The 12,500-nt window shown below is 33.2% G+C and overlaps 1 protein-coding gene across 20 annotated transcripts in view; it reads left to right on the top strand.

Annotated features, from left to right (window-relative positions):
• The window catches only part of Slik (Sterile20-like kinase), a 52,363-nt gene that overhangs the window by 14,825 nt on the left and 25,038 nt on the right, over positions 1-12,500 (top strand). For 19 of the 20 annotated variants that reach the window (XM_070145335.1, XM_027380700.2, XM_070145373.1 and 16 more), the window contains exons 2-9: positions 2,222-2,420; positions 2,599-2,763; positions 3,038-3,172; positions 3,482-3,545; positions 3,963-4,093; positions 4,459-4,592; positions 4,968-5,052; positions 5,545-5,646. In XM_070145335.1, coding sequence (XP_070001436.1) covers positions 2,268-2,420; positions 2,599-2,763; positions 3,038-3,172; positions 3,482-3,545; positions 3,963-4,093; positions 4,459-4,592; positions 4,968-5,052; positions 5,545-5,646 — 969 coding nt within the window. In that variant the 5' untranslated portion in view covers positions 2,222-2,267. Of the gene's footprint in view, positions 1-2,221; positions 2,421-2,598; positions 2,764-3,037; positions 3,173-3,481; positions 3,546-3,962; positions 4,094-4,458; positions 4,593-4,967; positions 5,053-5,544; positions 5,647-6,898; positions 6,939-12,500 lie in introns of those variants that run through there. The other variant, XM_070145448.1, reaches the window with a different exon arrangement.

Here is a 12,500-nt window from a genome sequence, read left to right on the forward strand (position 1 = left end):
CAAATATAAGGGATCCCCTATGGTGATAGTGAAATGGAATCTTATAGTATTTTAGTAGATTTTAGTGTAAAATATCCTTGTAGAATGGGTGTTTAAAGTTAAAGAACCCAAATTAAATGACTTTTGGAATTGTGAGTCATTGAGCAATTGTTTTCATTTGCACATTAAGAATTTCGTGAATTATTAGTTATTTTGACTTTTTGTGCTGTTTTGTTAGTTATGCAGAGAGGCAATCATTGATAGTACAGTTTTAAGGTAAACAGACTTTTACAATTACATTTCAATTGTGAATATTTGATTTAAAAACACAATATTCTAGCTCATTAATGTTAAAGAATTAAATATTTATATGATATATGACCTTAATAATTATTGACCTGGCCAGATATACATTTTAGATTATAATGTTGTATATGCTTTAGGGTTTTATTGTATTTCAATTTTGCAAGAATTCATTGAATATGAAATAATATTATTTTTAGTTAAGACATTTATTACATTCTGTCATCCTTCTTATAAACATGTACCATTGTAGGTTTATCAGTAAGAGCAAGGTCATTGTGCTTAGTGGCTAGATCTTATTAATGCTATCAAATCTCACATCTGTGTTTATGTATGCTAACGGAGAGCAAGAGAGTGAAATGAAGAAAAAATAACGTTTACAGGATTTCTTACAGTAGGATGAAATGGTGATATTACATACAGAAAAAAAGATATGAAAAGGGGTATAAATGCATGCCCTTTTTTCTTTATTTAACAATTGGAGGGACCAAAGGGGGGCACATTTAAATTTCATAAGGTGCAATTCACCCTTTTCTGTGATAAACCTAGTATAACTGGTAGCAAGAGTATATAAGCTTACTTTGACTTGATCAAAAATGCTTGTGATTTACCTCATAAGTGATTACAGATCACTGAGCTCCTTCACCTAATGTGTTAGATGTATATGTGAATTTCATATTTTATGCATATATCTTAGTTTTTCTTCATTTTGACAACCCAGTTCTCACAACATATGTATGAGAGATGAACAGTACATGATGCAAACCACTGGGTTTTACCTAGAAAATGCTGTCATGAAAGATGTGACTGGACCAGGCATGAACCTAGCTTGTCATGTGTAACATTCAACATAATGTTTCCAATACCACAAGAAACAAGTTTAATTCAAAAGCTGAAGCCTAAAAATCTAATCTCATTTAAGATCAGCATATTATATACTAACTGATATCTGAAGGTAGTTCTGTATACTGTTTGGTTCCCAGTGCCAAACTGATACATATACACCAGTATAGAATACAGAAAATATCAAGTGTTCTCTCAGCTACAAAAACATGCCAAGTTGATTTGGTATCATACAGGATGTGAATACATGAGTATAGTATGTTCCTATCATAAAAGGGCTTAGTGACACAAGATTGTTGTCAATATGTTTATTTTAGTGATTGTTAACAAAAATTTCCTTGAAAGTTTGAAAAGTTTTGTGATGGGAATCATACTTGTAGTAACTATTGCTTCTTCGATTACAGTGATTTAGAAAGTAAACATTTTGAAAATTTATGGTTTTTATTCAGTTGATCTATATTTTGATAGGTAAATTAAGTTACTTGCGATAGAACCATGATTACAGCTCATAATATTGCAAGTAATGTATCTTATATATCATGAATGAATATAGATAGCAAATGATTTATAAAATTGATAAACACTGATTGTTGAGTGCCCAACTGGCATGTTTTGCTTCCATTCTTGCCAAGGAAAAATTGTGGACCTAACTATGTTTGCCACCATAGCTCGCCAGTCCCGCGCTATCAGCTTATTGTACAGAGATTGGTTATCTCCTCTAAAATAACAAAATAAAAGCTTTTAGGTGCCTAATTTTGTCCGCAAACTACTGAATGAGCCAGGCACAAACGGGGGAACTGTCGATCGGTGCCAAAAAGATAATCTCGTAGTGGATGGGTTAAGATTGGACATGTGCAGGTAGTGGGTTTAGAGAATTTTATTAGCACTGATTGCAGGGTTAGGCTACAGAGAATTTAATAAGCACTGATAGCAGGGTTAGGCCTTCAGAGAAGTGTCTTATGTGATGAATTCTAAAATTTATACACATATATGTCATGCCATGCCATGTTGTAAATAATATGCTGTAGGAATTCTTTTGTGTTTATCCATATTGCATGTGATATTAATGTTTTTTTTTATTTTATTATCATTTTAGAGTGAAGTGAATACCATGTGATCTAAATCAAGCATCTGCTGGAACAATGCCACTCATCTCCAAATTCAAAGACATCTTCAAAGGTGGCTCATCTGCAAAGAAGAAAAAGCTCTTCCACAATGTGCGGCTTGATAACCCAGAAGACTTTTGGGATATTGTGGGAGAATTGGGAGATGGAGCCTATGGAAAAGTTTACAAGGTAATTGAAAGGTTTTGTAATACTGTGTTTCTGTACTTGATAATCTTTTGTTATTTTCTTTATTAATATTTATTTTATTATGTATTTACTTAAGATATATTGCTACTCTATTTTCTGCTGACTACTACTGTGATTTTTAAATAGATTTTAAACTTTTTTTTCAAATACAATTTTCAAGGCTATACACAAGGAGACAAAGCAGTATGCTGCCCTCAAGCAGGTGGTGCTGGAAGCAGAGGAAGACCTTGAAACATTCATGATTGAGATTGACATCCTCTCAGAATGCAAACATGAAAACATTGTTGAACTTCTTGAAGCTTATCATTTTGATGGGAAACTTTGGGTGAGTAACCCTATCTAGGACTTGCATAATTAAGTACTTTTTCTTATTCTTACAGATTATATTTATGATGTGAAAGAACTTAAATTCCCAAGAGATCAGTTGCAAAAAAGGCCTTTTTCTCATGAGGCACACTTTCAATAAACCTTTCATAAAGAGTTCCTTAATGATATTACTTTCAAAGTTGCAATGATATGGCATATAGGTAATAAAATCTAGTTTTTCCTTTTTCAGATTATATTGAATGAAAGTAATTTTATACTTTTCTGAATTACAGATGTATCTTGAGTATTGTGATGGAGGTGCCATGGACTCCATTATGGTGGACCTGGATAGACCACTAACAGAACCTCAGATAGCTTATGTTTGTAAATATCTCTGTAGAGCACTAGTATACATACATAGTAATAAGGTATGTATTTCAGGTCTTGGTTTTATGTCTTTGAAAATGACTAAATGTTTGATATGATGCATTGTTATATATGAGATCATGAATATAGGAAAGTCAACCAGCTACACCTGGTTTATGCTTTATGTTGAACTAGTTGTAGGGGAACAATAGTAGATGTCTTTCTTTTTGTGGCAAATACCTATATTTTGATATAAACATGATTGCTGCAAGTTATATGCACTACTGTTGCCATAAGAGCTGGGTTTAGAAATTTGTCTCAATCTTTGTTGATTTCTTATTTTCAAAAATGTTTTTTTAAACAATTATTAGGTGATCCATCGTGATTTGAAAGCGGGTAATGTGCTACTAACCATGGATGGCGGAGTGAAATTAGGTATGTTGCTTTATTATATGGTGTTAAAAAAACTTAGTATTCAAATTAATGTAATTTTGTTAAAATCATCACTAATACATCATACATAGATGTGTATATTTATTTATATATTCATGCATATATATATATATATATATATATATATATATATATATATATATATGTATGTATATATGTATATATATTTATGCACTTGCACATTTATGTACATTTATATATCACAATATATATATATATATATATATATATATATATATATATATATATATATATATATATATATATATATATATATATATATATATATATATATATATATATACTCATCATACATATACATGTGTTTATATGAATAAGAAATATGTATACATGCTAACACGTTTATAAACACATAGAATATATGTCTTTATTTTACAGCTGATTTTGGAGTGTCTGCCAAAAACAAAAACACATATGACAAAAGAGGGACATTTATTGGAACTCCTTACTGGCTAGCACCAGAAGTCATTCTTTGTGAAACTTTTATTGATGCCAAATATGATTACAAGGTATGTACAAGTAATGATTATTAGATATTGTATAATTGCTATTTTTCTATATAATTCATTTAGATGCAAAACAGGAAGAAAAGAAGTATAAAACTTATAAATGTGAAATGCATTTTAGTGATAAAACACTTTTGTCCATTTAGATATTTGAAACTTGATATGAATTTCATTTACACATCAACAAATTATTTAAATATAAAAGAGGCTGGATGTGCTTATGTATGTGTTCATGATTGTAGATATGTTTTGATTTGCCTCGAAATATGGTATGTCGATGTCAAACTATATTTTTACTGATAAAAAAGTTTATTATTAGGGAGACTTCTCAGTAGATATGATGTAATGACCTGTTTCATTTCTTTCAGGCTGATGTATGGTCACTTGGTATATCGTTAATAGAGTTTGCACAGATGGATCCGCCAAATCATGAAGTCTCACCCGTCCGTGTTATGCTCAAGATCCAGAAGTCTGAACCACCCAAACTAGACTATCCTTCCAGGTTGGTAGAAGGATCATGATATGTTGTATTTTTCTCCTTTATTGTGAACTCTTGATATGATTTGTGTATGTGTTTTAGGGATATTAAGGATCTCAAGATTGCAGTGTCTTGGTATCTGTAAACCAGATGAAGCTTGTTTAGTTGATGCTTTTCATATTTATCTCTAATTTTTTGATAGGATGTTTCTTGAGTAGAAAGCATAAAGATACTGTGCATGAGTGAGTTCTGTGTTAAGATTTGATTATTGATTTTGATGTAATTTTTAGCTGTTTGAATACTTAATCTGATGTACTTTCCTGTGTGGGAAAGTAAGATCTAAACATTAGTGGCTTTGGAAGTATAGGAATGCTAAAGGTGCCTTGCGTTTTTATTCAGATATTCCAAGGAGTTCAATGACTTCATTGCCAAGTGCCTTACAAAGGATCCAGCTCTTAGACCAAGTGCTACTGAACTTTTGAAGGTAAGTAGATTTAGTTCTCATTGGAAATAGAGGACATTTCCCTTTTATGCTTGTTATATAAAGGAAATGGGAAATGTAGCATGGAGATTTTCAACTATCATTAGATATATTTATTTTGTAGGAGTGAATTTGAAGCCTGCACCATAATTTTAAACTTTGTATTTGTCTCTGATATTCCAATTTCATGTTCACTTGATTGAGTGAAAAAGATTACCTGTCAAAGGCTCATATTATTATCACAGTTGGAACAATGATAGCAGTTTGTTTATAACTGAATTGGATAGCAACAGTAATGTAAATTAAGGTAAAGTTTAATTAGGAAAAACAATAAGTATTAAGCATCCTATGTCACTTGTATGTTTTATTGAAGAATTGGGGGTACATGTTATTCCCGTCATATCTTTAACTAAATCATTATAGAAATAACTAATGTATGCATTGATGTCAAATTTTATATAAACTAAATCTTAATATCATCATCTCTACTTCCAGCACCCATTCATTGACAGAGAAGTGGATGTGAAGTATATTCGTGACCTGTTGTTAGAGTACAAAGCAGAGGTTGTTGAGGAAGATGTTGAGGAGGATGCAGACGTGAGTATTTGGATAATAGGTTTATGGATCTGCAAACACACCTGAGACCATAAGCCATTGGCTTCTCTGGTAGTGTTCATTTATTTTTGGGCATTGGTGCAAAATATCAGATACAGGTTTAAAGAAATGAATTGAGTGATAGAGTATTTACAAATTGTGCATATATGTATATATTTTCAATTTCCTCTTAATTACTGAAATTCATAGGTCTTGGACTATGGATACTAAGGTTAAGAATTGAGTTCAGAGTTTAAAGAATGGGACTTTGGATGTTAGCATTAAGAAGTGAATTCAGATTAAAAGATAATTCATCTGTGGACCTCATTATTCAGTCAGTTTGTTAGTTGAGATTTATTTAAAAGAATGCATTAACATTTGTTGGTATTTTAAATGTTAACTATTCTTAGCACTACATACAAAGCATTTCAAGTCACTGGCCATCTCTTCACTTCCTATGGGGAGGGGCAGGGTATTAGTGTCTGCACTTCTGATGGTTGAGGCACAGTCCCTCCACTTTGTCTCCACTTACATGGGAAATGGCATGCAAAAATGGATTAAATATTTTGCAGTGTTGATTGTTAGATTGGTTGGTATTCAGAGTAACACTTTTTTAATGGCTAATATATGAATGTCTCTTTCTTTTTTACAATGGGGCTTGGTGTATACACTGTTTGTTCATATAACTCAGAGTAATGCTATGTGATATATCAGTCATATATATTTTACTGGGCCAACATTTTGAAGCAGCACTAGTTCTGCAGTAACAAGACTTGTTTGGTATATGCTAGTAATTAATAACAGTGCTGATTTGAAATTTTGGTTGTGCATATTGCCTGCTCATTAGTTCTTCACTGATTTTCTCATTGTAATATGGTAAAGGAAAAAATATTGAATGATTTTTCTTCTCAGACTTGTTGTTGCTATGGATAAGAAAAATGTATTTCCTACAGATGCTTAATACTTGCCCAAGTAACTTGTTGATTTATTTGCCCCTCATTGGATGAAAAGTCTGTGTTTCCACAACATTTTCTCAGAGTGGTTCAATTCCCTGCCATAGTTTTTCATGTCCAGTAATTGCTTTGTAATTGTTAGAGCTAGTCTTATACTAGAACTTTAGAAGAGAGTAACACTTCTGAGAAAATGTTTTTGGAATGATCTCAGCTGTTTTTCTTCCTTGAGTTGATGATAAAAGCTTCTGCACTAAGATCCCCTGTCCCTAGCACACCCTCTTTGCTTATTTCCATGCCTTCAGAAGGGGAAGAGGAAAAAGAGGGATCAATATAAGAGAGTTGGTAAGAATTGCTGTACTTTGCTTGGTGTTATACCAGTGCTAGATCTTAGTGTTTTTACCCCTATTTCTTCTTGTCATGTTGCAGTACTTTTTTTTTTTTTTTGCTCATATGTTTGTGTTTATCTGTATTTATATCTATATCATTGTGAACATAGATACTGTGTATGTTAGTATGTATAAATGTGTGTGTGCGTGTGTGCGTGTGCGCGTGTGCGCGTGTGTGCGTGTGTGGGTGTGTGTGTGGGCGTATGCATACATGCATGATGTATCTGAATGATTTATAAGAAAGTAGCTAACCACAAGCACACCCTCACCCTTATGAAGTCCATCATATACACATTCACATGCATGCACAAATGCATACTAGCGTGTACACAAACACTCATGCATGCTAATGCATATACATGCTCACTCATGTGCACACACGCTGACTTGCCCACACTTGCTCACTTGCACACACCCGCCCACTTGCATGCATTCACCCACTTGTATACACATCCCCACTTGTACACGATTATACACATTCACATACACACGCACACACACACACTCACTCAAGTTCTCACATGCATGCTCAAGCGTGCGCATGCACTCCAAGTCTACACACACAGGCTCAAGTCCACATGTGCATGCCTAAGTGCACGCATGCACACATGCCCACTCATGCCTACACACACCCACTCTTGCCCACACCCACCCATTTGCATTCTGTTACCCCCTTGCACACATGCATCCACTTGCATGCACATGCCCACTTGCAGACGCATATCCACTTCTATATAAACGCTCACTTGTGCACACACGCAAGCACACATACATGCACATGCATGCATACATACAATTTCGCTCATGGTGGTGCTCATGCTTATGCACAAGCTCACGCACAGGCACACGCACATGTATAAGTATACATATGTTGTTGATATTTTTTTTATGTTTGTATGATTTATATATGTTTGTGTATGTGGATGTTAAAGATTGTAAGATTGGATGTATGATTAGGTGCATATACACAGGTACAAAGTTTGACATTTTACATGATAACATGGTTAATTTTCCAACAAATCATCTCATTAATTTCTTTCCCCCATGGAAGTGCTGATCCTTGGTCCTTTGACTTGTTAGGAGATTATCAATACTCTCCTTTCAGCAAAGTTTGAGTGTAAATTGTTAGGAAGTGTTGAACAACTTTTTATTCTTCTGTGTTTGTTATTCAGGAAAAAGGGGATTAAAATCGGGAATTGTGAGAAATGATCCAGTATGTATTTGGCAAGCAGTAAAACTAACAGTTCATATTCTTTGTGTGCTTGCACATATGCACATGCTACCTACTACATACAAATATAGTCATCATACCTATTTATGCACTGAGGGTTTTTCACATACAATTTAGAATGCTAATTTTCACAGCATTTTCAAACAGGGCTTCAAATCTTGGACACTAGACTTGAGGTACTCTTAGTTTAGGATGTTGGGCTTTTCTATTTTTATTTGATATCATTATTTTTCCACTTTCTCTTCACTCAAAATAATCTATTTCTCTGTTAGTTTCCTGATCTTTGTTAAGTGAATATGTAGGGGTTAGAAAAATATTATTTTCATTTGCCTAAAGTGTTCCTATATGATCAGAGAATCATTCCTGATGACTATTTTGTCAATTCTGAAAAGATTGAATGTCTACACACAATATAAAGGGACAAGGTTGTTTGCACGAGAGGGGGCGTAGCAGTTGTGGACCTTCAGTGCTTGTTGATTAAAGCGGATTTTTCTCTAAATTCATGCACAGAATGCTTGCAATAGCCGCAGAAATGAGTGACCCATATCTCAGTTATTTATAGACCCAGAGAGTATCGACATGAATGATTGTCAAAAAAAGTCGACAAATTCACATAATTGGTATTAGGTTTTGGAATACTTTGTTTATTACAGTATTACTTTACCTCTGTTTATTAATAAATGTGTGATGTGAAAATCTTTCATGTTGGGTGTAAAATAGGAGGAATACAAGCATGGCCAATTTTTAAAATGTTTTATCTGAAAAGTTGGTGTTTTATTCACAAAATTCTGAATTCAGATGGATATACTTAAGACTAATAGAATATATTTGTTTTTGATATTAGCTAATGGCAAAAGCTCATATATTATTGAAAACAAGAAGCATTTATGGAATAATAGGGGAAAAGTTAGTGAAAACTTGATTACTTGATGCTTGATAACTTGCATATGGTATTTAGTGACTTGGCAACATAACATAATCTATGGAGAATGAAAAAAAGTTTTCAGTTATCTTTAAGGATATCAAACGATCATTTACACCCATAAACTAAATTAATGTTTTTAGTATTAAGGAAGCTATGTGATTTCAAGTATAGACTTGTATGATTTATTTAATTCTTTATTTCATGCACAAATGCTGTAAATACCCATTTATTTGGAATATATTTATTCCTAATTCCTGAAATTTTTAAAACTAATTTTTTGTTCAAATTCTTTTGGCAAATGTTGCGTCCCCCTTTAACTTGTTGCTCCGAGAGGCCCAAACCATTGATTTAACCATAGTATTGGCTTACTACACTTGAGTAGCAGTACATGTGGTTTCACAGCCCTAGTTTGGTAATTTCACATATTGTTTATCATAAATCTCCATTTGCTTGGAGTTTATATACCAAAGTAGGATAAAATAATGTTTGCAGACATCTTTCGAAGGCATCTTTTCTGTCCTGTTTAGTGCATCGTGAAGAACACAGTCAAAGCCACACAGAGTGTCAGTACATATTGGTACTAGGCTGCAACAGATTAATTTCAGTTGCCTAAGGGTTTAGCTTTTTCTAAAAATTATTATTATAGAAATATTTACCCAAGTTTCTTCAGATAATATTTTTATTTATAGTATATATTCTGATTTTTTCTTGTAGATAAGAGGATGATATATTATTATTATTATTTTTTTTTACATTTGCACACTGTATTAAACATCCAAAATCTACCATCATTCCTCAGTGACAGCTCTACTGTAAACTTTGTAATTTCCAGCTTTCATGTTCTATAAGTTATTGTTTTCTTTAATAGTTTCCTTTTCAAAGGCACAGGCTATTATTACTGACACAGGAAGTACACTAGCTTCAGGAACACTAACCATATTGTTTCAAATAGGCTGAGAATAATGGGGATAGGTTTATTTTATGATAGTGAAATCCATGTCATGAACCCCAGCCATGGATGACCAATGACAGTTTGATTATATTTTTGTGGCTAGATATATGATTGAGGGAGAGAATACTATTTTAAAATATGACAAGAAAGGTAATTGTTAGGAATTTTCATTTCTGTATTTTCCTTCTTCTGTGGGGCAGTTATTGGCAGATCAGAAGTAGACAGGTTACACTTACATAGTAAAATGCTTAGCTGACTGGAGGATATTTGTGAATAGTAATGGCCACTTACCAAGAACAGGTGCCAAATAACAAGCAAAAAAAAAAAAAGAAAAGAAAAGAAAAAAGTAAAAAATGGATATGGATATAATATAGATAAATATCAGTATAAACCCATAGTTACAAACAAATGATCTTATTGATCCTTTAAAATTTTTGTTATTCAAAAATTGCATGACCATGGAGGCAAAGAAAACATAAGATTATGTTTCATCAAAGTTGTGCCTCTTAGCCACTGCTTCTTTAAATTTTTTCCCCTTTCTTTTATTTTACTGAAGAGGGAAGGAGACTAATCAAAAAATAAATTATTCTACTGGACATGAGCATGAAGTTTGCCTTCATGTTGGTGTCTTCTATCTCTTTTTCTCACAATTGGGTATGTGATTGGATTAGAGAACTGAGATATGTTTTTGAAACTTGAAATGCAAAATATTATGAGAAAATTAATTAGAATGAATTGGATTGGCACAGTTCGTTATGACAATTGTTGAGAAAGGTAAAAATGAGAATGATTAATTTCTTGGGGAAATATTTATTCTCGTTCAGTACACAATCTCTTGTACTTTTCTGAGCCATTCAACTTGGAGTTGAAGAAATGTGAGAGATTGTGAACTGTTATTGTCTTTAGCTAAGTGCATGTCTAGATATGCTCTTGTATTGTTTTCCTTAAGCCAATTGTGCAAGGCATTTCAGTGGGAACAAATATGATTATCAGTTTATGAGAAAACCTTCAGGTTCTTCAGCAAATATATAATTAAGATATTAATTTTGGTAAAGTATGACTTTGCTGATGTATGATGGGTAAATTATACATATTTTATCGATGATACTGATTTTTTTTCTTAATAGTGGTCTCATTTATAATGATGCTTCTGTGTATGTATATGGGCAATAACATTCAAATATTTCTTGAGGCAATTAACCTCCTTATAGCAAGTTCCCCCAAAAAAGGACATTAGGGGTTGTACAGAATCCAGTGGGTGTTGCTGGCCCACTATCTCTAAGGGAGGAGATACAACTTACAAAGATATGAAGAATTTCCTTGAACCAATCAGCCTTCTTAGCTGGTACTTCAGCTCAAGGCCACCCAGAGACACCTAGGATCAGTCTGGCATCTACCTGACATATTAGAAAGCAGGAAACTCCAGTTTGCTGCAGTGATGCACAAATGGTTGTCATCGGACTCAAGAGGTTAACAGGAGTTTCATTATCTCTATTCTTATTGTAAGAGAAAATTATTTTTTTTGATGTCTGTGCTCTTAAATTTCAAATACAATATTTTTTCCCAGTTAATGTTCATTTGAAAAAGGGTTAAAGCCAATAGGTCCATTATTGATTTCTGTCTATCACCTACTGGGCATTAAATGATTAGTACAATATTCAGTATATTTACTGTATTTGATGATGACCTATTTGTGGAGAAATTAAGTTTAACAGTTAGCTAGATGGCTGGTTCTATTTACATGCCATTCTTTTGACCCCACTGAGTGCCCCCCCACGGACCTGGCCATACTGCCAGAGGTAGGTCACATCCCAGCTTCATAGCTAGAAGCTTCCTTACTCAATTGGAGTCAGTCAGTAAAGCTTCTTGACTGATACTAACCAAACGGAGAAAAATATGTCGTTCGTGAAATACACAATTTTTGCAAAAACTGCCTTCATGGTTTTTATCTAATATGTATGCCTCTGGTGCTATTTGTTAATTCACATACAAAGAAGTATGTGAAAAGAAATATAAGTCTTCAGTTAATGTGGCTTATCCGACTTGTGTAAAGAAGCTCAGCATAGCAGTATGAAATGATTGGTTTTCCTCCTGATTGGCATTATATATATCATCTGTTAAAGATATCAAAGAAATGCTTTAAAAAATGCTAAAAAGTATATGTAGATCTGCTCATGCTGTGTTGTTAGTTAGTGTTTGCTGTCTTTTATGGCTTATTTTGATCCCATGGCCACCTTTCCTGAGGGTCTGATACTCAGATGAGCTTCTTGTGGCATGCTTCGGCAACTGGAAACATCGCATGTTCTGGATCTTTTCTTTTGCACTTCGTATTTATTAATTGATAGTTTTATTTCAGAAATATTTTTGCTCATTGGTGCTTCATGAAAGATTCCTTTATGAAAAATGATGA

Source organism: Penaeus vannamei, chromosome 3 (genome assembly GCF_042767895.1).
Source record: "Penaeus vannamei isolate JL-2024 chromosome 3, ASM4276789v1, whole genome shotgun sequence".
NCBI classification, from domain to species: Eukaryota; Metazoa; Arthropoda; class Malacostraca; order Decapoda; family Penaeidae; genus Penaeus; species Penaeus vannamei.